At 41.4% G+C, this 24,207-nt stretch overlaps 1 protein-coding gene across 1 annotated transcript in view; it reads right to left on the bottom strand.

Annotated features, from left to right (window-relative positions):
• Positions 1-11,158: 11,158 nt before the first annotated feature.
• The window catches only part of RAB11FIP1 (RAB11 family interacting protein 1), a 70,598-nt gene continuing 57,549 nt past the window's right edge, over positions 11,159-24,207 (bottom strand). Inside the window, exons 5-6 of the mRNA XM_033949671.1 lie at positions 15,524-15,629; positions 11,159-14,906 (exon numbers count right to left, since the gene is read on the bottom strand). Coding sequence (XP_033805562.1) covers positions 14,688-14,906; positions 15,524-15,629 — 325 coding nt within the window. The 3' untranslated portion in view covers positions 11,159-14,687. The remainder of the gene's footprint in view (positions 14,907-15,523; positions 15,630-24,207) is intronic.

Genomic DNA, 24,207 nt, shown 5'->3' with positions numbered 1-24,207 from the left:
CCCCACCGATCGGCAATGCAGGCCCCCCTCCCCCCATCGACGGAAAGTAAGACAAGCAAGCAACGTGGGTAAGAAAGGCAAAGGGAACTGTAATTTTGCAAGTGGTGCTGCTTGCCCAAAGCTTCCTTCTGACGCAGCTTTCTGTTTCCACCTGGGCGCATGGTGGAGCGGGGCAGGTGGCCCAGTGTACTTGTGTGCCTAGGGGCCCTCGACAAATTAATCCTGCCCTTCTTCTTAGACATGGTCTAATCGAAAAGACTTTTCTTTTTGTCTTTGTATTATTCTGATTTAAGGTTAACAGATTTTTGGTTGAGAAAAAGAGGACACGTGGCTCCACCTCGTTCTGCCCCCAGACCCGCCCCATTCTGCCCACAGTCCTGCCTCATTCCGCCCCCCCCCCTCCAACTCTGACCTCACACAAACCTTGTCTGCGTCTACACCTGCATCATGGTGACATCACCGCATCACATCCGCACATGTGCAGATACATTCCAGACGTGGCCCCGATCTCAACGCTTTTTAAATCTGGACAAAGTGCTGAGTTTTGAAAAGCTGTCCGGACACCTGAATAGTCCTCTTAAAAGAGGACACGTCCGGATAAATCTGAATGTCTGGTAACCCTATTCTGATAATTTTCTTGATTTTGTGTATTGAATTTATTGCAAAGAATTTAAAAGACCCCCCAAACAAAGGAAAGTGGGAGCATGTATTGGATCTCTAGCCAAGTGCTTTTCAACCCAGTTCTTGGGCCAAGCAAAAGCAGTTGGGTTTTCAGGATATCCCCAATGAGTTAGATTTGCATGCACTTTCTCCTCAGGATGCAAATCTATTTCACTAGTATTTTAGCCCGTTACATTAATGGGTGCTAGAATATATGTCTGTCTGTCTGTTTTTATTTCTGTCTCTCTCTTCCTCCCGCCGTCTTTCTTTCTGTCTGTCTCTGTCCCTGGCCCCCTTTGCCTGTCTGTCTTTCTGTGTATCTCCCTGCCCCTGTGTCTTTCTTATTTTCTTTCTGTCTCCCTTCCTCCCTCTGTCTGTCTGTCTGTCCAAAGCAGCATTCCCTACCCCTCCATTTCCCTCCCCCCCCACACACCATTTCCCTGTGCAGCAGCATTAGCGTTTCCTCTACCCCCCTTTCCCTTCCCGTGGTCCCGACTACGAACCTGGCGATTCCAGCGTGTGCATCAGTCTTCACATGCTGCTTCGGGTCCTTCTACTACCCTGATTTACTCTGGCACGTCCCTGATGACATCATCAGAGACGCAGCAGAGCAAGACTGCTGCACACGCTGGAATCGCCAGGTTCGTAGTCGGGTCCGCGGGAAGGGAAGGGTGGGGCAGCAAAGGACTCGGGTCCCGGGTGGTGGAGTCATCACAAGAGCCGGTTTGGAAAGTTGCTGGACTCCTTTCGGCTCCGTTTTTTGGTTCGTCCCGGTGGGGGGGGGGGGGGGGGCAGGAGGCACTCTTTGTGCCCCAGTCCCGGCTTGTGGAAGCGATCGTCGGTTGGTGATGTACAACGTGCATGCGCACTCTCGCCTAGCGCGACAGATCAGATCTCAGGGAACACGCGGCGAGAGTGTGCATGCGTGGCTAGCATTTTATTATTATAGATGCATATTCATTGTGGATATCCTGAAAACTTGACTGGCTGGGTGTGCCCAAAGGCCAGGGTTGTTAACTGCTCTAGCCAGTTCTTACCTGAACCAGTCATCTTCTGCCTTCTCTGCTGAAGCTTGGGACTCCTGCCGAGAAGTTTCTTAATTAGGGGGGGGGAGGGGGGCTTACAAACCAATAGAGCCAGGAAAGTGTAAAGCTTACCTGCCTTGCACCCTAACCTATGTCCTCTTCAGTACACTAGAGCCAAAGAAAAGCTGTGGCTCAATTTTGCAATCGTTGTTTTGGGTTTGGTTTTCAATTCCTATCTCTTCTGCTTCCTTTACACCAGTGTCTCTTAAACCTTTTTTAGGTCCAGCACAGTAAATGGAGCAAATGTTTTTCGTGGCACACTAAACAGCAAATATTTTTCACGGCACATTATAAAATTGCAAAACCAACAAAAAATTTAATTTGAGAGTTATTTATTTAAAGTTCTTTAAGCTATGTATGAATAATTGTAACAACGGTGAAAGAAAATAGGATAGAATTGCTAATCAACATGATGGCTGTGCTTGTTTTTTGAATGCAAATCAACACACAACGCATCTCGCTAGTTGACAAGCAAGCACACATTTCATCATCCACCAGCTGCCATCATTCTTTTTTTTTTTTAATTTATTTTGTCAGATCTGAAAATCCAAGTTCGCAAAGATAAGAATATCCAAATGGTAACAAAGCTTCGATTGCTTTGTTGCTCAAGTTAAGATAACTACTGCATAAAAAAATGAAAATAAAATTACTTGGCATTAGTTTTCAAGGACCAATCACATCAAAGAATAATGCTTGTCTGGGCGGTTGTAGCCTTACACACACAGATGCTCATAAAATTGACAAGACTCTTGTGTACGCGACGTACATGTCATCTATTCTAGTGAAAACTTATGGAGGAAATTTTTAAAAATAAAGTAAAATTCTGGATTCTTTCGTGGCACACCCAGAATCTCTTCGGGGCACACCAATGTGCCCTGGCACACAGTTTGAGAGACACTGCTCTACACTAATGACTTACCACCTCAGATGAGGCAAACATTGGCAACTTGAGGCCACACTGCCAGCCAAACATCTCCTCCTTTTATTAACCAAGCTGAGTGAATTTCAGCTCAGCTTAAAACTGAGAAGAGTATAGCAAGATTCATGCATTATCAGAAATCTAATCAGAACAGCTGCTGTTGTCCAGAACAAGTTCAATAAAAAAAAATATAATAATAAACAACCCATGGATATCAGCCAGGCTATGTTTTAAAAACAGCCCTGAACAAACAAGCATTTAAAGGTGACTTTGATTTGAAAGTTTGCGTTCACAGAAGTATGATACGTCCGTGGAGCAATAAAATAACTGTTGATACAAAAAAAAGAAAAAAAAACCCAACAAACCACCCAAAGACTAAATACAGGCACAGAATGTAATTTGCACTCTTCCAAACCCCCAGAAGTATGATCATTGTGACAGAGCCATAGGCAGCAGAGAATGGAAGAGAATTATGTTTTTAATACCTTGGCTTCCCTGGTGCTTTTGAATTCACCCCTGCACTATATAGTCTAAGCTTCTCTTGAGGTTTCTTTCCTTTCAATACATTTGAAAATAGCTAAGAACTCAGTTGTTGCAGGGAGTAAGTGGCCAGCCTGCACAAGGCTTTTTTTTTTTTTTCCCAAGAAACAAACTTTTGCTCAGGTCTTAACTAGTTTTCTAGTGCTAGAACACTGGAGTTTTCACCCTCCCCACCTCCCTCCATTTTTTCTCTAGTTTGAGGGATCAGTATGTATGCTATTCTTTGTTAACATAGTGGACATTTTCCCGTTCCAGTGGATAACCATGAGAAACCATCCTCATATCATTCTTTAGGGAGAGAGGGAAGAATCAGAGTATGACAAATACCATAAATAGATTGTAACCTACCCTCTCTAACTGCATTCCATATGTATTTTTCATACAGTTCTTCACTGTCAGTTTAATTTCCATCCTATAAGTTCACATAGAATTTTTTCTTTTTTCAACCATCTTTATTTTCTTTTCTTTATTAATTTCCAGGTACTTTAGTTAGATTGTGAGCCTTCGGGACAGTAAGGGAATTTTTTAAGTACCTTCTTACTTCTCATTTATAATCTTAATGTATATTTTCTTCAAACCGCTTAGAACCTAACGGATGTAGCGGTATATAAGAAATAAATTACATTACATTACATTACATATGAATAGGCCCAAGCACTGACCCTCAAGCCCTGCTATGAAGAATGCAGGTGTAGAAGGACTGAGGTCAAGATAGACAATAAGGAATGATACAGGATGTTTCCCACGGTTAGCTGCGGGGATGGGGACAGTGACAGGCCAGTGTCTCATAAGCTTTTTCGACCACAGCACACTAAATTCAGAACCGGGTCTACAGGGCCTCTGAGCATGTTTGGATGTTGACCAGTGACATCATATACATGTGTTACATCATCACGTCAATGTCCAAGCATGCTCAGAGGTCCTATGGCTGCGGCCCTGAGCTCGGAGGCCTTGCAAAACCCAGACACTGCTGGATTTTGGGTAGAAGGAAGTCTGTGCAAGCCTCTAAATACCAGTACTGTGAAACAAAGGTGCAAGAGTCCAAACATATCCGACAGTAAAAGCACACTTTGGGATCTGTTTTCTACACTTAAATATGTCTTTCAAGTGAAAAAAATGGTAAAGCTTATATTTAAAGGCGCAAAATGACACCAATGGAATGCTTCAGTTCAGGGTTTTACTGGCATGTGCACGAGTTACAATTACCGTGAAACTTTTGTGCCTGTGCGCCACATATGTACTCCTCCTTACTTTTGGTCTCATACTATTGTATATGATTTGCAAGTAATTAGCTTTGAGGAGCTAAGTTTTTGCACGGTTCCCACAGTTTAGGGTGGGCACTGTTCATTTTAGCACCAGAGTTCTGAGCACTGGAGCTCCAATGAACAAGGCATTTCCAAGGAATCAGAGAAAATGTCTCTTAGTGGGCAAAGGGACCAAAAGGGAGGAGGATAACCAATCAGAGAAAGCAAAGCAGTGGGGTAGGGCTTTTAACTATCCCTTCCTCAGAGTGAAGGAGAGATAGAGGCATCCAGAAGATTCTGAAATGCTGTTAGAGCCTGAAGAAATGGAAGCCTCCACCCCCCTCTGGCATCAACCAGCAGAGCTGACACCCGTACCCACCAGAATGCAGCCCAACCGTTCCACACACCCTCCACTGCCTGGCCAGGGATTGCTCTTCCTCAGGTGACAACCATCGTAAGTACAGCACTGCTCAGAATCTATATAGTGAACCTGCCATATCAGAACAACACCAAATGCCAAGACTTAAACAGGAGAGTGGAAGAGAGATCTGAGAAGGGCCCAGCCCAGCAGCAAAAGAAACAGGAAGGTTAGGACGGAGGCTTAGCCTTCCCAAGCATCTTATACAGGGTGCCCATGTCTTTATTTTAGAAGCCACCAAGATATGAACTGGGTGTGCCCTAGGGCATTGCAATTAAGTTGACTCTCTAGTTTCCACACTAAGTAATATACAAACCTCAAATTTAAATTTTGAAATGAGGAGCACCCTCAGCGTGGGTTTGAAAGCTTTAAAGAGCAGCTCAATAAAGCAGCTCTAATGCTTAGAAAAGCAAAAGCCAGCAAACACCGAGCAGAAATTGCTACTCCCGTCGGCCGCACACCATCACCTGGGTGCTTTACAGTGCAAATTAAGTAGAAACAATGTGCAGTAAATAAATATATATAGATGGAAGACAAAAAGTCCACTGTCCTGCAATGCCCCGAATGCCAAACCCACTGACCCAAGCCTGGAATTACTCTGACCTACAGTTGTGTTGGCCTGTTCGGTTCCTGAGGAAGGAGCTATGGCCCTGAAACCCTGCTGGGTTGAGCCGTGTTGAAAGAGGATTGCACTTTAATTTTTGTCTTTGACTGAAAAGAAGCTGGACTCTCCTTGTTACTATCTGACTACAGCACTTTCATTTAGCTAAGTAATTGGAGGGACAAGTGACTAACTTTTTCTCTCCTGTTTGGGTCAGTGGGTTTGGCATTCAGGGCATTGCAGGACAGTGGACTTTTTGTCTTCCATCTATATATATTTATTTACTGCACATTGTTTGCACTTAATTTGCACTTTAAAGCACACAGGAGCACCCAGATGATGGTCTGCGGCCGACGGGAGTAGTAATTTCTGCTCGGTGTTTGCTGGCTTTTGCTTTTCTAAGCATTAGAGCTGCTCTATTGAGCTGCTCTTTAAAGCTTTCAAACTCACGCTGAGGGTGCTCATTTCAAAAATTTAAATTTGAGGTTTGTACATTCTTTAGTGTGGAGACTAGGGAGTCAACTTGCCTGCAATGCCCTAGGGCATGCCCAGTTTATATATTGGTCACTTTTCAAGGATTTATTTTTTTCTTGGGGTTTTTGCTGTACTTATTTTAGAAGCCCAAATTTGTCAAGGAAACCTTTTGTAAATTTAAGAAGGGGTCCAAAAATATCTATAACTTCTTGCAAGACCAACTCCCAAGTTTTTTCATTTGCAAATGGTACTCGAGATAAATCAGTATTAATTCAATAAATAAGGCAAATAATCAGTTTCTGGGGAATAACCTATTAGTTTAAGGTTTTCACCCAGGTATGTCCCACAGACAGCATGCACCATAAAGCGCAGTGGGCCTTACCCCAAAAAATCATTTATATCACCATTATTTTTACTTTTTCAAGCACCATTTGGGTCTTGGGCATACTTAAATCACCATCTAGACATTTATATACACATCTAAAACTGGAAAGTTTTCGTCTAGGAAGGGGGCATGGTCTGAATGTGTTTTGGCAGGCCTAAAAAATAAATGTGCATTCTACATGTCAAAAGAGAGATGTCAACTCAGTTATGGAAGCTCTGACATAGGACATTATTATTTAAAAGTAGGAAGGGATATGGGAGGGCTCAAGTGGTCAACTGCAACATGCAATCTGCTCTATATTTTAACTGAAAATGGTGGGCTATAACAGAGGCAGACAATCCTGGTCATTGAGAGCCCCAGTAGGTTACTTTTCAGGATATCCACAATGAATATGCATGAGATAGATTTGTGTACCAAGAAGGCAGTGCAAACTCCACATCAGGGCTAGTTGAAGATATGGATCAGTTGAGCACCTGCTCAGAGTACCAAGCCTGGCTCACTTGCTCCTCTGCAGCGATTATCTCCATGTTCCTGGCTAGCAGCAGAATCTCTCTCCCTTCTCTCCTCTCCACTTGGGTCAGGCATCCTCATTCTCAACCACTCTCCACTTCCCATGGTCCAGCAGCTCCCCCTTCCACTATCTATCTTTAAACAAGTGAATCTCCTCGCTAGCAGCAGTATTAAAAATTCATGTAAGGCTGCCTGTGCTATGCCTAGAGCTCTCTCTCTTTGCTGCATCCCTCCCCACTATGATGTAATTTCCAAGTTGAATGCTAGCTTTTATTTTTGCTTTTAACATTGCTTCTCACATAGAAATTGTTTCATATCCTAACTGGCCTAATGCCCTTCTCCTTACACTTTCTCAGAAGCCACTAGATGCCCTTTGACCAGTCATACTGAGGCAAATTCACATCTGAAGTCAAGGGCAGAGAAGATATAGACCACCTGGAGGGTCCTAGATCACCTTCATATGCAGCTCAAAATGGCCTGACAGCTGCAATTGTGACAAGTAGCAGCCAATACATCATCTTTGATCAACTCATTGATTGAAGATGACCCTTGTACGGTACAGAATCTTAATGAGAGCAACTTAGCAGACCCAAACATCATCACTACTGGAAAGAAATAAACTTCAGTAGATGGACATGAGGAGAACACATTTTAGACATTGACAAGAAAGAATGGTTTACACCAAGCCTTTTCCTTGCAAAAGATACAACATTTGAGTAGGTACCTTAAGAAATGTATGTAAACCAACACAACTGTCACACTTTAGGTGAAATTTTGGGAGGCTGATCAAACTTGACACAAATTTTTTAAAGCATTTTATTTTATTTTTAGTGTTCAAAAAGATGAATTTCAAAGTAGATTAAAAACATCTTTCCTTGAGTCTACAAAAAAGATGCAAGTACCCTAAAAATAAAAATATATAAACCAATATACATGTCACAAATATTTTACATTCATTTTACTTGAATAATACATTCTGGTATCCTTCTGGGTTTAAGCAGAGAAAACAAAAACTCCAGTTCATCTTTCAAGTCAGAAGACAGAACAATCACTGGAATATACAAGCTGCATCCCCAACAGATTGGCATAGTACTGAAGGATTTATTAAATAGAGACATTTCACATGTGATTAGGCACCTCAGCAGGGGAAAAGTGAGAATTATTGCACTGGAATGGAAGCTCTGCTATTTGGAAACAGGCCATCACAAATTACAATTAGAATCTAGCATTTTCTTAAAGCTTCAGTGAGGCAGAAGGTTGTCATTTCCTTCTTTCCCTGTTTAATCACCAAATATATGACTAGAATGTCTTTTTTTTTTTTTTTTCTTTCCTAAGGAGTCCTGCTTCTGGACTTTTTCACAGCAGTGGTTCATTACCAACAGAAGAGAGTGTCAATAGGAATGACGAAATGTGCACGACTAAATGTAATTGGATCTTCCCAATTTCTAGTGTAACAAGAACACTGAAACAGCTCCATTAGATTAGATTAAAATTCATCAGCCCCAGACCAGTGTTTAAGAAACCTTCTGGATGATATTTAAAAGGGCATAATTAATGTCTAAATCCACATTTGGGAAGCAGTGGTAAATGATACCAGAAACAAAGCTGATTTTCAGCAAAATGTCTTATGAAAATACAGTTTTATGAAAGATATACTAAAAAAAACCCACACAAGGACATTAAAAAATGTTTAGCCCTCTGTTTCAGTTATCGTGCCCATAACATTCAGGGACCTATTTACTAAGGGCTCCTTTTACAAACGTTAGGGCCTTAACGTGCGGAATAGCGTGCGCTAAAATGCCGAGCGCACTAGCCCCTACCGCCTCCTCTTGAGCAGGTGGTAGTTTTTTGGCTAGCGTGTGCTAAAAACGCTAGCGCACCTTTGTTAAAGAAGCCCTAAGTCATATTAATAGGCATTAATATCCATTTTAAACATCTAATAGTTAGCATTGCCAATTGCCACTTTATACAGAAATTTGTGTTAGGGGCATGGAACAGGCAAGAGGTATGTCTTGCAGTGAAAAGGCCAGTTGTACTGCATGCTCTTGACTCTTGTTAAGAATGTGGCAGTAAACTACCTGCCTGGAGGTGTAAGGTGTTAACAGCATGGCTGCTGGCGTGCAATGCCATTAACATGTAGCAGAAACCTTTTGCCATGTTAGCAGCAATGCCATCTTTACCTAAGTGCCAGAACTCCAACAGTTACTGTGGGTTAACTTTTGCATTTATCTTGCATTAACTGGAAAACCTTAACTTAGTAAATAGGCCCTTCAGCAAAAAAATACACTATTCAGAACTCCAAGTACATGAGAAAAAAATACTATTAGAAATTTATTTCTTCCAGGTATGTCCACCCCATAGAAAAGGGAAAGTTACATTAAAATTTTCTGTAGTGATAAAAATCACTTTATAAAAACATCTTAGAATTTTCATTTTAGGATTTTAACTATTATAATAAACATGACGAACAAAGAAATCATTTTTCTACATTCAGATAAGGCTCTGTGAAAATAGATTGTAAAGTTCAAGCTGTTTCTCCTTCTGATGTCATTAGTAGTTCAACCACAAAGCTTATATTTCATGAATCACAAATACCACAATTATTACTCCTAATTAGTAAACCAAGGAAGAATACATAGATAATTGATAAAATACATCCTATATAGACAGAGGTATAGTTTGCCTGCTAAATTAGGAGGGCGTAGGGGTTGCATTCTGCAATAGGACATGTTTGGATTGAGGGCCGGCCCCCCCCCTCCTAAACTACACCTATGGCATTTTAAAATTTAGTAATTATAGTAGATTATCCATACATTTCTTGCATCACCTACCAAACCCTGTTTACAATTGTCACTGATAAAGTAGAAGGGCTCCAGCATGAACTTACATCCATGCTAGAGCACAAACAGACCGCCACAAAATGTACAGTTTGGTTATCATGAGTTAGAGCGACACACTGAGAATCCTATTTTCTTTCTGGTTCCCAATTTGATTTCTAAAGTAATAAGCAAGATTCTTTTTCAGCTTCAGATGTAGGAACATATTACATTACATTACATTAGAGATTTTTATTCCGCCTGTGCCTTTCGGTTCTAAGCGGATTACAAAATTGGAAGAGAACTGGACATTTCCAGGAAGTTTACATATCAGGAATATAACAAGTTTACATATCAGGAATATAATATTTCCATGTGAAGAAAATTATTCCTGTACATGTAGATTACTAAAAAAAAACCACAGGCCTCTGAAAGGCTTACAGTGATACTGTGTTTTATTAAAAATGATAAGAGTTGAAAATATTAGGAATATAAAAGTTAAGTCTAAGTTAATAAATAAATACTGTAGCAAGGCATGTTCCCAGAACCCAAAATATAGAAAGACAAGCTTGACCTTTCCTCAAAGATTTTGAGGGTAAATTAGTCCATTAGCTCGCGATATCCCTGACAATTTCTAATTCAAAAATCTCACAACACAAGGAAAATCATTTTGAATGCCAAGTATAGACTTTTCAGACTGAATAATTTGATTAGTGGACAGACAGTCATGGCTACATCATTCTAGCAAGAAACTAACTTCTTATGAGTCCAGCTGCAAGAATGTAGACAGCAGTTAATTTTAGAAACATCAGGTCATTTCATAATGACAATAAAAGTATCGACTGTCTGTCATCTGAAACTGTCATATTGGAGGTATTTCAGTATATAATGCACTCCCCTGTCTTACAGCAACAGATTTTTGTACCGGTGTTAGGTTACTTCTAGTTCAAGGTTCCACTGAATAGGGACTATTTGCCAGGCACAAAGCCTAGTTTTAAGAATTTTAGATTGCAAAATGATTTTGTTTTTTGTGCTACCTGTGTAAAATACTTCACATGCTTGTCTGTATGGCAGTTAGCCATTATAGGTGGCTTGTGTAGAAGCTTTGTTATAGTGAATGGGGGTGGGGGAAAACTGACCAAAAATGCAGAGATGTACAAGTATATTCTAAAAATTCTATCTTGTATAGATGTTTTGGGCATAGAATATTCTTCCTGTATTAGAGAATGACACAGGGAAAAAAATCTGTCCCCGTCACTGCCCCGTCCCAGGACCACCGTCCCCTTCACCGTGTCGTCCCCGTCACCACCCTGTCCCCGCAGCATCCACCCTTCCCTCTCGCCACCTCACCGCCCTTCAGCAGCCTAAGATTCTCCCTCCCTCCCCCTTACCTTCGCGGTGCTTTATTAAAGAAACTTACTGAAGCCGGCGAAGTCTGCCTGCCTGCAGTCACGTGTGTGTGGGCGGAAGCTTCTCCTCTGATGCAGGTAGGGAGGGCGGAAGCTTCTCCTTTGGCCGTAGGTAGGGAGGGGGCTGCGCGCGATCGGTGACCGTGTGCCTTCCCTCCCTTAACTGCGGGGACAAGGCCATTCACTGCTCCAAGGGACGATGATTGGCCTTGTCCCCGTGCCTGCAGTGAGCACGTTTTTCCCACCACCGTTTCGGCGGGTTACTGCCACCGTGTCATTCTCTATCCTGTATTACAAACAGCTCAACCTGCAGACTCTTCCATTAATCAGCAGAAAAATGAGGGAGGAAAGTAAAAAACTGTGACCTACCTAGACAACTTTGTGCGGTCTTGTGAAAAAAGCCTCATCAAATTAAATGAGCAGCCACAAGGCAACGGGTATGTTTCCCTTGCAGCACAAGGCACTTAACCTACAGTCAAATGTAGAATTTTATTCTGCTGTTAAAGCGGAAGTCATGAAGATCCAGACAAAACAGGTTGTTTCATCTCCACAACAAAGCACTTTACACAGACTCAGCAGTGTTACATAAAGTACATCAAATCTGCACAATTGGAAGGGTATGCCAGGACTGAGCTTTTTAATTGTGTAAATCTGATCATTAAAAAAAAAAATTCTACCTCACTGTAAAGCTAAAATTTGTGTAAAAAAAAAAAAAAGAGAGGCCAGGCTGGCATGTATCTAGGATGGGTTTTCCAACGTTAGCTGGTTGGCACAATCAGCTAAATTTGTCTAAGCGGCTTCATATCTAACCAAATAAGTTCTGTAGTTAAATTTAAACCACAGCTTTAAACCAGTTAACTGCAGCTGAACATTCACTGTCAAATAGTTAACTGTGATGCATAGTGGCACTTTGGAAATCTATGACTAAGGCACATGGGGGGGTGGTGGTGGTGGCAAAAAACAAACAACCAACCCATAAAAATTGTACTACCCCCAAGCAGTGTTAATAAAATGAAATCAATACCACAAAAGTGGATCTAAATAGATTTTGACACAGAAAGCAAACTTCGCATAATGTGTATGGGTGCTCTAATGTGTAGTCATGAATTATGCAGAAATTCTTTACAATTCAGGGACAAAAGGGAACGTATGCATGATTCTGCCATTGAGCGAGACAGAGGCACTCCCCAGAGGAGAAACAGAAGATGAAGAATGTGTTCATGTGAGCACAACAGCAGACTGGATAAAACAGGTAAACAGCAGACATACCTGCCAGCAATGCTGAAACAAAGTGTCCTGGGTGGGTAGTACAGATAGGCAAACAACTTCAAACCAACTTTCCTATACCTGATTTGCTGAATGAGGTCTTGTTCCTGTACTCAAACTTCAAAACTCTGTTACCCTGGAAATCATTTGACCTCAATGGGTGCATCACACAGTGGTAAAAGTGACAGTGCTGTGCACCACTACAGCCGCTTTCAACATGCCTTCAGAAATAAAACAAGCCTGAGCTAAAATACGCCACCACACTGATTCTCAACATTCTGTGAATACACCTAGACCTCTAAAACAAGACGCAGAAAAAAGGTTTCCAAATTAAGGCACCATTACACGGGATCACTTTGGTTTTTCTATCTATAAGTCCCATGAGATTCTTTTTTCCTGTGTAGTGCAGCACTTAAACTGAAACAGATTTACAGAGCTGCTCTATTTTGCTCTATAGTTAATATAAAGCAATTCTCAATGTATAATACTTAGGCAACTCACCTTTCAATCTTAATTTATCGTTTTCACTTGATACTCAAAACAATTACCTTCTCTTCCCTCACAAGGATTAAGCTCTGGCATTAACAACCTCACATACTAGCATTCCCAGTTTGGAGAGTCTCAGACTAAGATATCAATAATATAGGAAGCACACACAAATTTAAAAAAAAAAAAAAAAAGTCCATAAAATTTAACATTCGCCGATCATATTTTTACTTCCAATTTGCAAAAAACTGAAATCAGCAATTTAAATTTCCATGTTCACCATGTTGTTAATCATGCGATTCAGACCACTCTGGGATGCACAATAAGTGTTACTGGTGGAAGCATTCCATCATGGAGATAATTGTTTAAAAAAGTGACTTTTATAAAATTTAGGGCACAATTAAAAAAAATAATTATAATTCCGTTAGAGCAGGGTTTCTTAACCCTCTCCTGGAAGCACACTGAACCAGTGGCACATTTATTGTTGCATTCTGGAAAATCCATCAGACAGATTTGCATACAATGGGTTTCCTATATATGCAAATCTAATTCATACATATTAACTTAATGCCTGTCTAGGTGTAAAGCCTTGTTTTAGAGGATAAATTGTGCAAAAGGTAAATCAATGAAGGTGAAAAATTGCTCTTGCCCTCAGTGATACATCACAAGATGACTAGATTTAGCTGTGGAATAAAGTAGCATTACCAGAGATATGGGAAGCCTCCATTTTAAACAGGTGCAAAACTTGTAGTATTTTTGTATCCCCATCTTTGGTAAAGCAGATTTTCAAAGGAAATATATTCCTTTTTGAAAATTAAAAATGAAAACCTGCAGGTACAAGAGTCCAATGGACTTTCAAATTATTTGCCTTGCTGAACTTTTGGCTCCTTAATATTTTAGGGTAGTTCTTTTTGCATCACTGATAATGCTGAGACTCTCCAAACAGCAGATAGCTTTTCTCTTTTCTTGTGCCAGTTTCCTTATTCTACTGAATTAGTATCACAGGTTCAAAAGAATCTAATCACATCAACTATAAAAGATGCAACCTTTAAAATAATTTCTTCTGATTTTAAAAAAGCAGTAGCTCCAAATAAACTTTATTATAGAAGAATAAAATTTGATCTCAGTTTATACTGTGAATTCTCTAAAATTCCTTTCCAAAATTAAGTGAATTTTAGGGATTTTTAGCAGCAGCTTAAACATGGAATCAGTATGAACTGTGCAAGATTCCACTGCACGCTGCATCTTGCTCTTAACCTACACCACCCGCTTGGCCTTCAGTTCCCCCAATTTCTGTGGACATTTATCCACAGTCTGAATCTATGGAAACTAAGCTGAGATCCACAAAACTCATTTCCTCCATTTCCCCAGATGGATTGAAACCCAAGTTTCTCATCAGGTCTTGTTCTCCTAAACAATATGTAACTGCTTGGTTCATTTTTCTGACATCTCAGTAGGCACTAACAAAATGCCTTCATTTTTCAGAGTCTCTAGAAGTCACTAGAGAAACTGACTTATGGAGATTAAAGTTCTATTCTTGCCCTCCAGGAATGCAAACTGGCCCCAAAGCCCTGAGCAACTTTTGATAAGATCTTGTATTATTAAACTGTTTACAGTGCTCAGTAGCAAAACTTGGCAGAACTATCCGGTGGAATAGGTACTGCACACTGGCAATCATTAACTGGTAATCAGATGAGTGGCAATGGACTTTTGACCATTTAGAATATGAGAAAGATGATGTGTGTGCTTCCTTTATAGTTAAGACAGCATTGGAGAATCAAGTATCAGTTCAGCTCCAGGAATCTGGGTGAAGTTAATCTTTAACAAATGCCCTTTCATTCCTTCTGTTTTAGGCTTGTTCATTTGCTAGGAGCTTACACTTTACCAGCTTTTTTGCTAAACAGAGATGAAGCCCGCAGAATGCTGGGTGTCTCCTCCATTACTCTCACAAGCAGATTGTCAATGTAGTCCTCGAGTTCTTGCACCTGAAGCTCTTTCTTTGAAATAGTCTCTTTCTGTTTTAAAACTAGCTGGATCAGCTCATCATGTGTCAGCTGAGCATATGCAGATGCAGGATCTTTGGGGTCATATTTCTTTAGAGTTGGGGAGACAAAAAAAAGTTAAATAAGTCACATTTTCAGGTTCAGGGACCAAACTAGCCTATATCCTACTTTCTCATCTGTGCTGCTATAATTGGTGTAATTGACCTTTATGTTCCATATGTTATGTGAAGGTCAGAATTCCCTTAGTAATATCTAAAGAATAGCACTGTGGAAATCTGATTATTAAGAGATGGTTACATTGATTTACAACAGCAGTTAATTTCAGTTATGTCAATTTCTTGGCTTGCCATATGTCCACATGTTTGTGCTCAAAAATATACATTCCCCGCCTCTCTCAATAGTACTCCAGGATCTACTTTACAAATAGTAGTTTTCTTTCCCTCCAAACCTAGCAAGTCACTCCTGTTTCTTGGGGTTTCTAGAACCAGGGGTGACTTCTGGCACCATGATTATTTGCTATTATCTGAGGATTTCCCCCCCTCCCCCCCATTTTATATTACTGCCCAACCAATTATGCTCCTTCCAGAAGTCTGCAGTCATGGGCCCTAAATCCAGTTACAGATGTACTATTCTGCCACTGCCATTAATTGCTTTATCAGTGCATATTAATGTGTGCTACCCTTTACTCATCTCAGGATGGCGCATACCTTTGCATTGAATTCAATATGTTCTTGATTTTTGCCCACTGTCCCAAGGCTTGATATGGTTGAAGTTCTAGTCTGAGTGGCATTCATGGGTTTCACTGGATGAGGTCTGAAATAAAACAGTAAGTAGTAATGAAATGCATTTTGTTCATTCACTAAAAGAGTCAATACCATTGGGTGGAACACAGAAACCCGACACCCCCTTCTTGAGGGTCTGATGCTCAAAGCCCAGGCACTAAAGCCTACAACACATACCCCATAGTTCAACAGCACAGAAAACCACCTAACCAATGCTCAAAGCAAATTAAATTGAAATTTTATGTGAAGATAATTCATGCTATTAGCCCAAAAGCAGGGGAGGAATGTGCTTGGCATATGCACACAAAAGTTTCACAGTAAACGCAGCTCTTGTGTACATACCCAGACAAAACTGAAGTAGAAGCACACATCAGTGTTGTTCTTCTGCACCTTTAAATATGAGCTTTTCAAAAATTGGTTTGCACTTACATTTCTGAAAAGCTCATATTTAAATGCAGAAAAGCAGGTGCTTTTACTTTTGCTTGGGCCTGCACTCATTTATTTCTTACTATCAGAAGCTGCAAGGGCTTCTTTCTGCTTCCAAAAGAAGATAAAACTGACAGTTTAATGTAAGAAATTTTGACAAGTCCTCTCCTCAAATCCTTTTATGTTGCCCCCCCGAGCTAGTGGTAAGTTTTCAGCGTTATAGACCATCATTTGCTTTGGGCATTGTAACGCATTTAGCACAAAATAATGTGTGCTGAAATTAAGCATTAACCGCTTCTTATATTAGATTGTAAGCTCTTTTGAACAGGGATCATCTAATACATGTTAAAATGTTTACACCTTCAGGATTACAGAAATGACAACTAGTAGTTTCAAGTTTTATTTTGACTTGATGAATCGCTTATTCAAATTTACTAAGCGAATTACAATAAAAGAAAGATAAACATACATTAAGACTTACTATTTAAAATTTAAAAATGATGGGTTAGACCGACAGACTTACAAACTAAGGGATGGAGGCATAAAGGTACAATTCAACGCTTTAAAGTCGAAAAAGGAACCATAGATGGGAAAAACATTAGGGAGGGAGTAGTATAAACCTGGAGGGTTACTACTTTAAGATTTGAGTATAATTTAAAGATTAAAAGCATCTTTAAAAAGAAAAATTTTAAGTTATTTTTAAAGCGGCTAAGATCATTTTCCTCTCTTATATATTGAGGCAAAGTGTTCCAAAGTTGCGGGGCCGTCACCGAAAACATATCATGTCGTTGAGTTCCGATAACTTTCAGGGAGGGACTACTATGAGCTTTTGGTTAGTAGACCGAAGCGAACGCGGTGTATTATAAGGAATAAGCATTCTATTGATAAATTGTGGTTCATTGGTGGAAAGAGTTTTAAATACTAAGAGTAATGTTTTAAAGGTGATACGGTGGTTGATTTTGAAGCCAGTGTGAGTTGATCAGAAAAGGAGTAACATGATCATATTTTTTACCGTTATGAATGAGTTTGACGGCTGTGTTCTGTATTATTTGGAGGCGCTTCTTTTCTTTTTGTGTGATGTTTATTAATAATGAATTGCAGTAATCGAGTTTAGCGATAATTAGGGAGCGGATTAGAATGTTTAGTGATTTTGGCTCGAGAAACTTAAAAGATCGAGCGAATCATGCAAAATCTATAGAAGCAAAATTTGACGGTATTACTTATGTGTTCATGATAGGAGAATTTATCGTCAATAATGACACCCAGTATTTTTAGAGATGTTACTAAATCCAGATGAATGTTATCAAGAGTGAAAGGAGTACTCAAGCTTAGTCCCTTTTTCCATGGGAAAAATAAAGCTTTTTTTTTTGTATTTTTAGAGCTAGCATGTTGGAATTAAGCCAGTCTTTGATTGTCTCAAGTTTTTTGTTGATCTCAAGTATTTCTTCTGTATTTTCTGGATTTAGGGAATGTGAAAGTTGAATGTCATCAGCATATGTGAAAGTAGTAAAGCCTATCGATTGACATAGACTTAATAGGGGTGATAGAAAAATGTTAAACAATAATGGGGATAAAATGGATCCTTGCACTGACTTTAGTTTTGTGCATTGGCCCCTAAACCCAGAAAAGGGGAGTTCCGTGGTCTCCACTGGTTATTGTCAGGACTGAAAGAAGCTGGTTTCTTGAATTACAAGTATACCACTACCATGACAACAATAATCGTGACCTTAGAATTACATGGTTCTAACTGTACAAAACATCGCAATGCTGTTGGCTCGCAGTTAGAACCTTGTAATCCCATGCATAGACTAATTTCTGTACATAGAACCATGTAATTTCTTATGAAATGAAGGAACGATTAAGTTGCAATAAATCCTTGTGAGTGTTGTAACATCTACATGTCAGATAGAACCCGGAAGTCATCGGAGTTAAAAATACTGAAAATTGTCACTTAGAACCCTGTAATTCTAAGGTCACAAATTGCTTACCTGAGGCTAGAAGACATTTACAAAAATGTTCCAAATTGGTTTATTAGTATGCCGACAGACAATGTCAGAGCACAAATGCGTGCTTAAAAAAAAAAAAATTAGCTAGGGATTAATCCTGTTTGCATAGGTTGTTACATTACTATATCCCCAGTGGGGTTGGCTGGCAATTATCCTATGGGTTTCCAGGCCCAGCCAAAAGACAATCCTCTGCTCATAGTTCAGTTAAAACGTAAGTGAATTGGGATGCTACTTGTTACTCAGGCCCATCTCACCTAGCATCTGGTGTTCGACACTGGTGACAAATAGGTGCTTCAAGGGAAATGAGTATGTAAGGGGGCATATACAGAGGAGTCCATTTAATGAGTCTTGAGAAGGAACATCAAGGAAAATAATAGACAATATGGCCCAGATTCTCTAACCAGTGCTAGTTAGAGAATCACACCTCCAGCAAAAGGTAGGCACTGGAAATGAAGGCCAGGGTTTTCCAGGCCTACATTTCCAGGGCCTACCTTTGATGTGAATTGCATTTCCGTAGGTGCTTTACAGTGCCTACGGCTACTTCCAGCATTAGCCATGCCTACAGTAGCATTAGGTGCCGTAAAGTGCCTACAGAAGCACAATTCTAGCGCTGATTTTTTTAGGTGCCAGTAGGTATTTTTCACTTGAGCTTGGGCACCTAAAAAACCGGTGCCATTTAGAGAATCCAGGCATACGTTTCTAATCACTTTGTGATCTGAACATGCAGAAAAAAGTCAAACAAAAATTAGTAGAGCAATCACACTAATTTTAGATGTTATGAAGTTCTTATGAAAATATATACAGCAAAATCTCAATATTCGCAGGGATTAGGGGCAAAGCTGACCCACAAATATTGAAAAGTAACAGATAATTTTTAGGGCCGGCTCTGACCCACCCTCGCCTCCCTCCTGTGTCCCGAACCTTCCCTGGTGGTCTAGCAGTGGTCCTTACCTAGTGTCTAGCGATGATGCAGGGCAGGATCGATTGTCCTATGCTCTTGCCCCGTGCAGAGCCGTCATCAAATTGGCTGCCCTGAGTGCCCGTTGTAGTCTCGATCCTGCCCTTAGTGCCCGTTGTAGTCTCGATCCTGCCCTGCGTCAACGCTAGACCACCAGGTAAGGTCTGGGGAAGGTCCGATGCAGAGATTTGTTTAAAAAAAAAAATTGCGAATAACCAAATCCGCGAGTACTGAAACTGCAGATTCGGAGTAGTATATTATTGAAATTGCAGCCAACACTTTCAAGGGCATTAAACACAAATGTTTTTATATGAACTATAGACATCGTCATTTTTTCACATTTATACCTAGGAATTTAAAATGTTACAATGCCTGGCATTATCTCAGAGTTAATTTCCGCTTGTTTTTATCTAAGGCAGATCAGATTCCACAGCTAATTACTGCTGTTATAAACAGAGGCAGCAATAAGCTGTGCATATTTGCATGTATATGACTGCTTACCCTTCATTCATTTCTCAATTTAATCTTAATTGCAATCTCTAGTATCTGACTGAGAATGAAGCAATCATTCAAAGTAATAGGTAAGTATTGAATTAGCAGACAGAATGCAAACCTCAGACTAATGTTATCTGATACATTAACAAGGGCAGCTCATATCTAATAAGTCTGTTCTACAGATGTTTTAAAAGCCTTGTCATGCTGTACTTTGAAATATAAGTTTTGCCCTTTGCAGTAGTGATGAATATGTATAATTATGTGCAACTAGGTTGTTTGTGATTCTTATAGGGAGTGAGAAATTGTGTTTTAGATGTAAACTGTCCTGAGCTCCCCTGGGTGAACAGTATAGAAAATGGAAAAAATAGATAATGAGAGAGCATTATTTTATAAAAGAGTAATGACACTGAAATTTATACAAATTGCTACCATTTTGTTAGTAGCTAAAGGCAGCATCTCTTTTTGGTTGGAGGGGCCAAACAAACCAGTTTCCAAGCCTGCCGCCAAGCTCTCTAGTCACTAATGCTGTATTGGGCAAAATATTCCATTCTCCAGCAATAGCTACAGGTGCTAGAATTTGACTTGAATCCGGGTATGAAGCGAGGGTTGCTAGCACCCTTCCCTAGGCCTTCTGCTGCCATTACCCTACTTCTTAATGGGCAAAATCATCATAGTGTGAAGCCTTCAGTCACAGGCCTAAAGTCCAGAAATGCTGCAACTCTCCCCTTGAAGGGGGCAGGACATGCAGTGCTGGAGCCTGGGTCCGATACCATTGCCACGTTACCTTAAGTGTGGAGCCTAATCTCCCCAACTCCTTCTCCTTTCAGGCTGTAAAACCATGCAAAGTACCGAGGTCTGCAAACACACACTGGAAACTCAAGGCCTAGTGCTAAATGCTGCTGCCTTCATAGTTTGGATAGGCTGTGTGTGGGGCTGGGGTGAGGAGGAAGAAATATAATGGACACAGAAACAGAAGAAAGTGGGGGTTTTCATCATTTGGAGTCGCATGATTGTTGCGGTTGTCCAGGTCTTGCCACATCTGAATAAATAAAACAGGCATTTCGGCTATCATGTTGCGGCTTTCTTCAAGGAGTCACAAAGAACTTAAAAATCTTTGCGACTCCTTGAAGAAAGCCACAGCATGATAGCCAAAATGCCTGTTATATTGGATAAATGTAGTTGCTGCTTTCCAGAAAGCACAGTTACTTACCGTAACAGGTGTTATCCAGGGACAGCAGGCAGATATTCTTGACTGATGGGTGACGGCACCGACGGAGCCCCGGTACGGACAATTTTAGAGTGATTGCACTCTAAGAACTTGGAAAGTTCTAGCAGGCCGCACCGCGCACGCGCAAGTGCCTTCCCGCCCGACAGAGGCGCGCGGTCCCCAGTTAGGATAAGCCAGCTAAGAAGCCAACCCGGGGAGGTGGGTGGGACGCAAGAATATCTGCCTGCTGTCCCTGGATAACACCTGTTACGGTAAGTAACTGTGCTTTATCCCAGGACAAGCAGGTAGCATATTCTTGACTGATGGGTGACCTCCAAGCTAACAAAAAGAGGGATGGAGGGTAGATTGGCCATTAGGAAAACAAATTTTGCAAAACAGATTGGCCGAAGTGTCCATCCTGTCTGGAGAATGCATCCAGACAATAGTGAGATGTAAAAGTGTGAACTGAGGACCATGTAGCAGCCTTGCAGATTTCCTCAATAGGCGTGGAACGGAGGAAAGCCACAGATGCTGCCATAGCTCTAACTCTATGGGCCGTGACAGAACCTTCCAGTGTCAGTCCGGATTGAGCATAACAAAATGAAATGCACGCTGCAAGCCAATTTGACAACGTACGTTTAGTAACAGGACGTCCTAATTTATTCGGATCAAAGGACAGAAAGAGTTGGGGAGATGCTCTGTGGGGCTTAGTATGCTCTAAATAGTAAGCTAGAGCCCGCTTACAGTCCAAAGTATGCAGAGCCTGTTCTCCAGAATGCGAGTGAGGTTTCGGAAAGAAGACAGGCAGAACAATAGATTGGTTGAGATGGAATTCAGAGACAACCTTAGGGAGAAACTTTGGATGTGTACGCAGAACCACCTTGTCATGATGGAAGACTGTAAAAGGTGGATCCGCAACTAGTGCATGTAGCTCACTGACCCTCCTGGCAGAGGTAAGAGAAATAAGGAAACTTGAAAGAAGCGGTAGCCAAAGGTTCAAATGGAGGCTTCATTAAGGCGGAAAGAACTATATTGAGATCCCAGATAACAGGAGGGGCTTTAAGAGGTGGTTTCACATTGAAAAGACCCCGCATGAATCTGGACACCAAGGGATGAGCTGAGAGGAGTTTTCCATGGACTGGCTCATGAAAAGCAGCAATAGCACTAAGGTGGACTCTGATGGAAGTAGACTTGAGGCCAGAGTCAGACAAAGAAAGAAGATAATCCAACAACGTCTCCACTGCAAGGGAAGTGGGATCAAAATGATGAAGAAGACACCAGGAAGAAAATCGAGTCCACTTCTGAAGGTAACATTGCAGAGTGGCCGGTTTCCTGGATGCGTCCAGAATGGAGCGAACGGGCTGAGACAAAAGAGTATCAGTCGAAGTCAGCCCGAGAGATACCAAGCTGTCAGGTGCAGAGACTGGAGGTTGGGATGTAGAAGGGTCTCCTGATGTTGTGTAAGCAGAGAAGGAAACAGTGGAAGAAGAAAGGGTTCCCTGGAACTGAGTTGAAGTAGAAGGGAGAATCAATGTTGTCTGGGCCACCGTGGAGCAATCAGAATCATGGTGGCTCGTTCCCTCTTGAGCTTGAACAAGGTTCTTAACATGAGAGGCAGAGGAGGGAAAGCGTACAGGAACAGATTGGACCAATCGAGGAGAAATGCATCCGCTGCCAGACGGTGGGGAGAGTAGAGTCTGGAGCAGAATAGGGGCAGCTGGTGATTGTGAGGAGCTGCAAAGAGGTCTATCTGAGGAGTGCCCCACTGAGCGAAGATGGACTGTAGAGTTAAAGGATCGAGTGTCGAGCCTTGGGGCACCCCTGACGGGTTTTTCCATGGAATACTCTATTAGCATACTATAGTTTCCATCCTCATCATTTGAAATACAACCTTCCAATTAGTCAATTTCTCCATCTTCAGAGAATCTGTACCTCCTTACAAGACTCCAAACCCTGAACTGGTGTCTTTCTATTGATTGGATTCCTGGGGTTCTTTGAGGTCTTTTCTCCTCCTTTTGGATATTTATATGCATCATATGCTATTTTTAGTGTTCTACATCAGTGGTTCCCAACCCTGTCCTTGAGGACCACCAGGCCAGTCGGGTTTTCAGGCTAAATATGCATGAGAGAGATTTGCACATAAAGGAAGTGACAGGCATGCAAATCTGCTCCATGCATATTCATTAGGACTAGCCTGAAAACCTGATTGGCCAGGTGGTCCTCCAGGACAGGGTTGGGAACCACTGTTCTACATTATATAACTGCCTTAGGTATTCGTGAGGCTGAAGAATTCTGCTGAGCTTGTCCGCCAAGGAATTCTGTTCTCCCTGAATGTAGATAGCTTTCAGGAATAGATGGTGATCTGTGGCCCAAGCCCAAATCTTCTGGGCTTCTTGGCAGAAGAGGCGAGAGCCTTTCCCACTCTGCTTGTTGATGTAGTACATCGCAACTTGATTGTCTGTGCACAGCAGGAGGACTTGAGGAAAGAGAAGATGCTGGAAGGCCTTGAGGGCATAAAACATTGCTCTGAGTTCCAGGAAATTGATGTGATGCTTCATTTCCTGAGCTATCCAAAGTCCTTGAGTTTGGAACTCGTTCAAATGAGCTCCCTAGGCATAAGGGGAGGCGTCGGTGGTGATGACAAGTTGATGAGGAGGTAGATGGAACAGAAGACCTCTGGAGAGATTTGAGGATATCAACCACCATTGTAGAGACTGACGAAGAGATGATGTTACAGATATGTGACGTGAGCAAGGATCCATCGCTTGGGACCACTGGGTAGCTAGGGTCCATTGAGGAGTGCGCAGGTGAAGACGTGCAAGTGGTGTGACATGAACTGTGGAGGCCATGTGACCCAAGAGTATCATCATTTGCTTGGCAGAGATGGAACGTTGTGGAAGCACCTGCTGACATAGAGATTGAAGCGTTTGAAGACGGTTGGACGGCAGAAATGCTCTCATGAGGACTGTGTCCAAGATTGCGCCAATGAATTGAAGTCTCCGAGTGGGGATGAGATGAGATTTGGGTAGATTGATCTCGAACCCCAGCAAACGTAGAAATAGAATGGTCTGGTTGGTGGCCTGGAGTACTGTCTGAGATGAATTGGCCTTTATTAACCAATCGTCCAGGTAAGGAAACACCTGAAGGTGGTGGGAACGTAGAAAAGCAGCCACCACAATCAGACATTTGGTAAACACTCTTGGAGAGGAGGCAAGACCGAAGGGTAGCACCTTGTACTGGTAATGACAACGATTGATCATGAAGCGTAGGTACTGTCTGGAGGCCAGATTGATCGGTATGTGAGTGTATGCTTCTTTGAGATCGAGGGAACATAGCCAGTCGCCTTGATTGAGAAGAGGGTAAAGAGTGGCTAAAGAGAGCATTCTGAATTTCTCTTTGACCAAGCATTTGTTGAGATCGCGAAGATCTAGGATGGGTCTGAGATCTCCTGTTTTTTTGGGAACTAGAAAATAACGGGAGTAGAATCCCTGCCCCTTTTGATCTAGAGGAACTTCCT

The sequence above is a fragment of the Geotrypetes seraphini genome, chromosome 6 (genome assembly GCF_902459505.1).
Source record: "Geotrypetes seraphini chromosome 6, aGeoSer1.1, whole genome shotgun sequence".
Lineage (NCBI taxonomy): Eukaryota > Metazoa > Chordata > Amphibia > Gymnophiona > Dermophiidae > Geotrypetes > Geotrypetes seraphini.
Note: the sequence above shows the minus strand (reverse complement) of the source record. Positions and strands in the feature narration are given on the sequence as shown.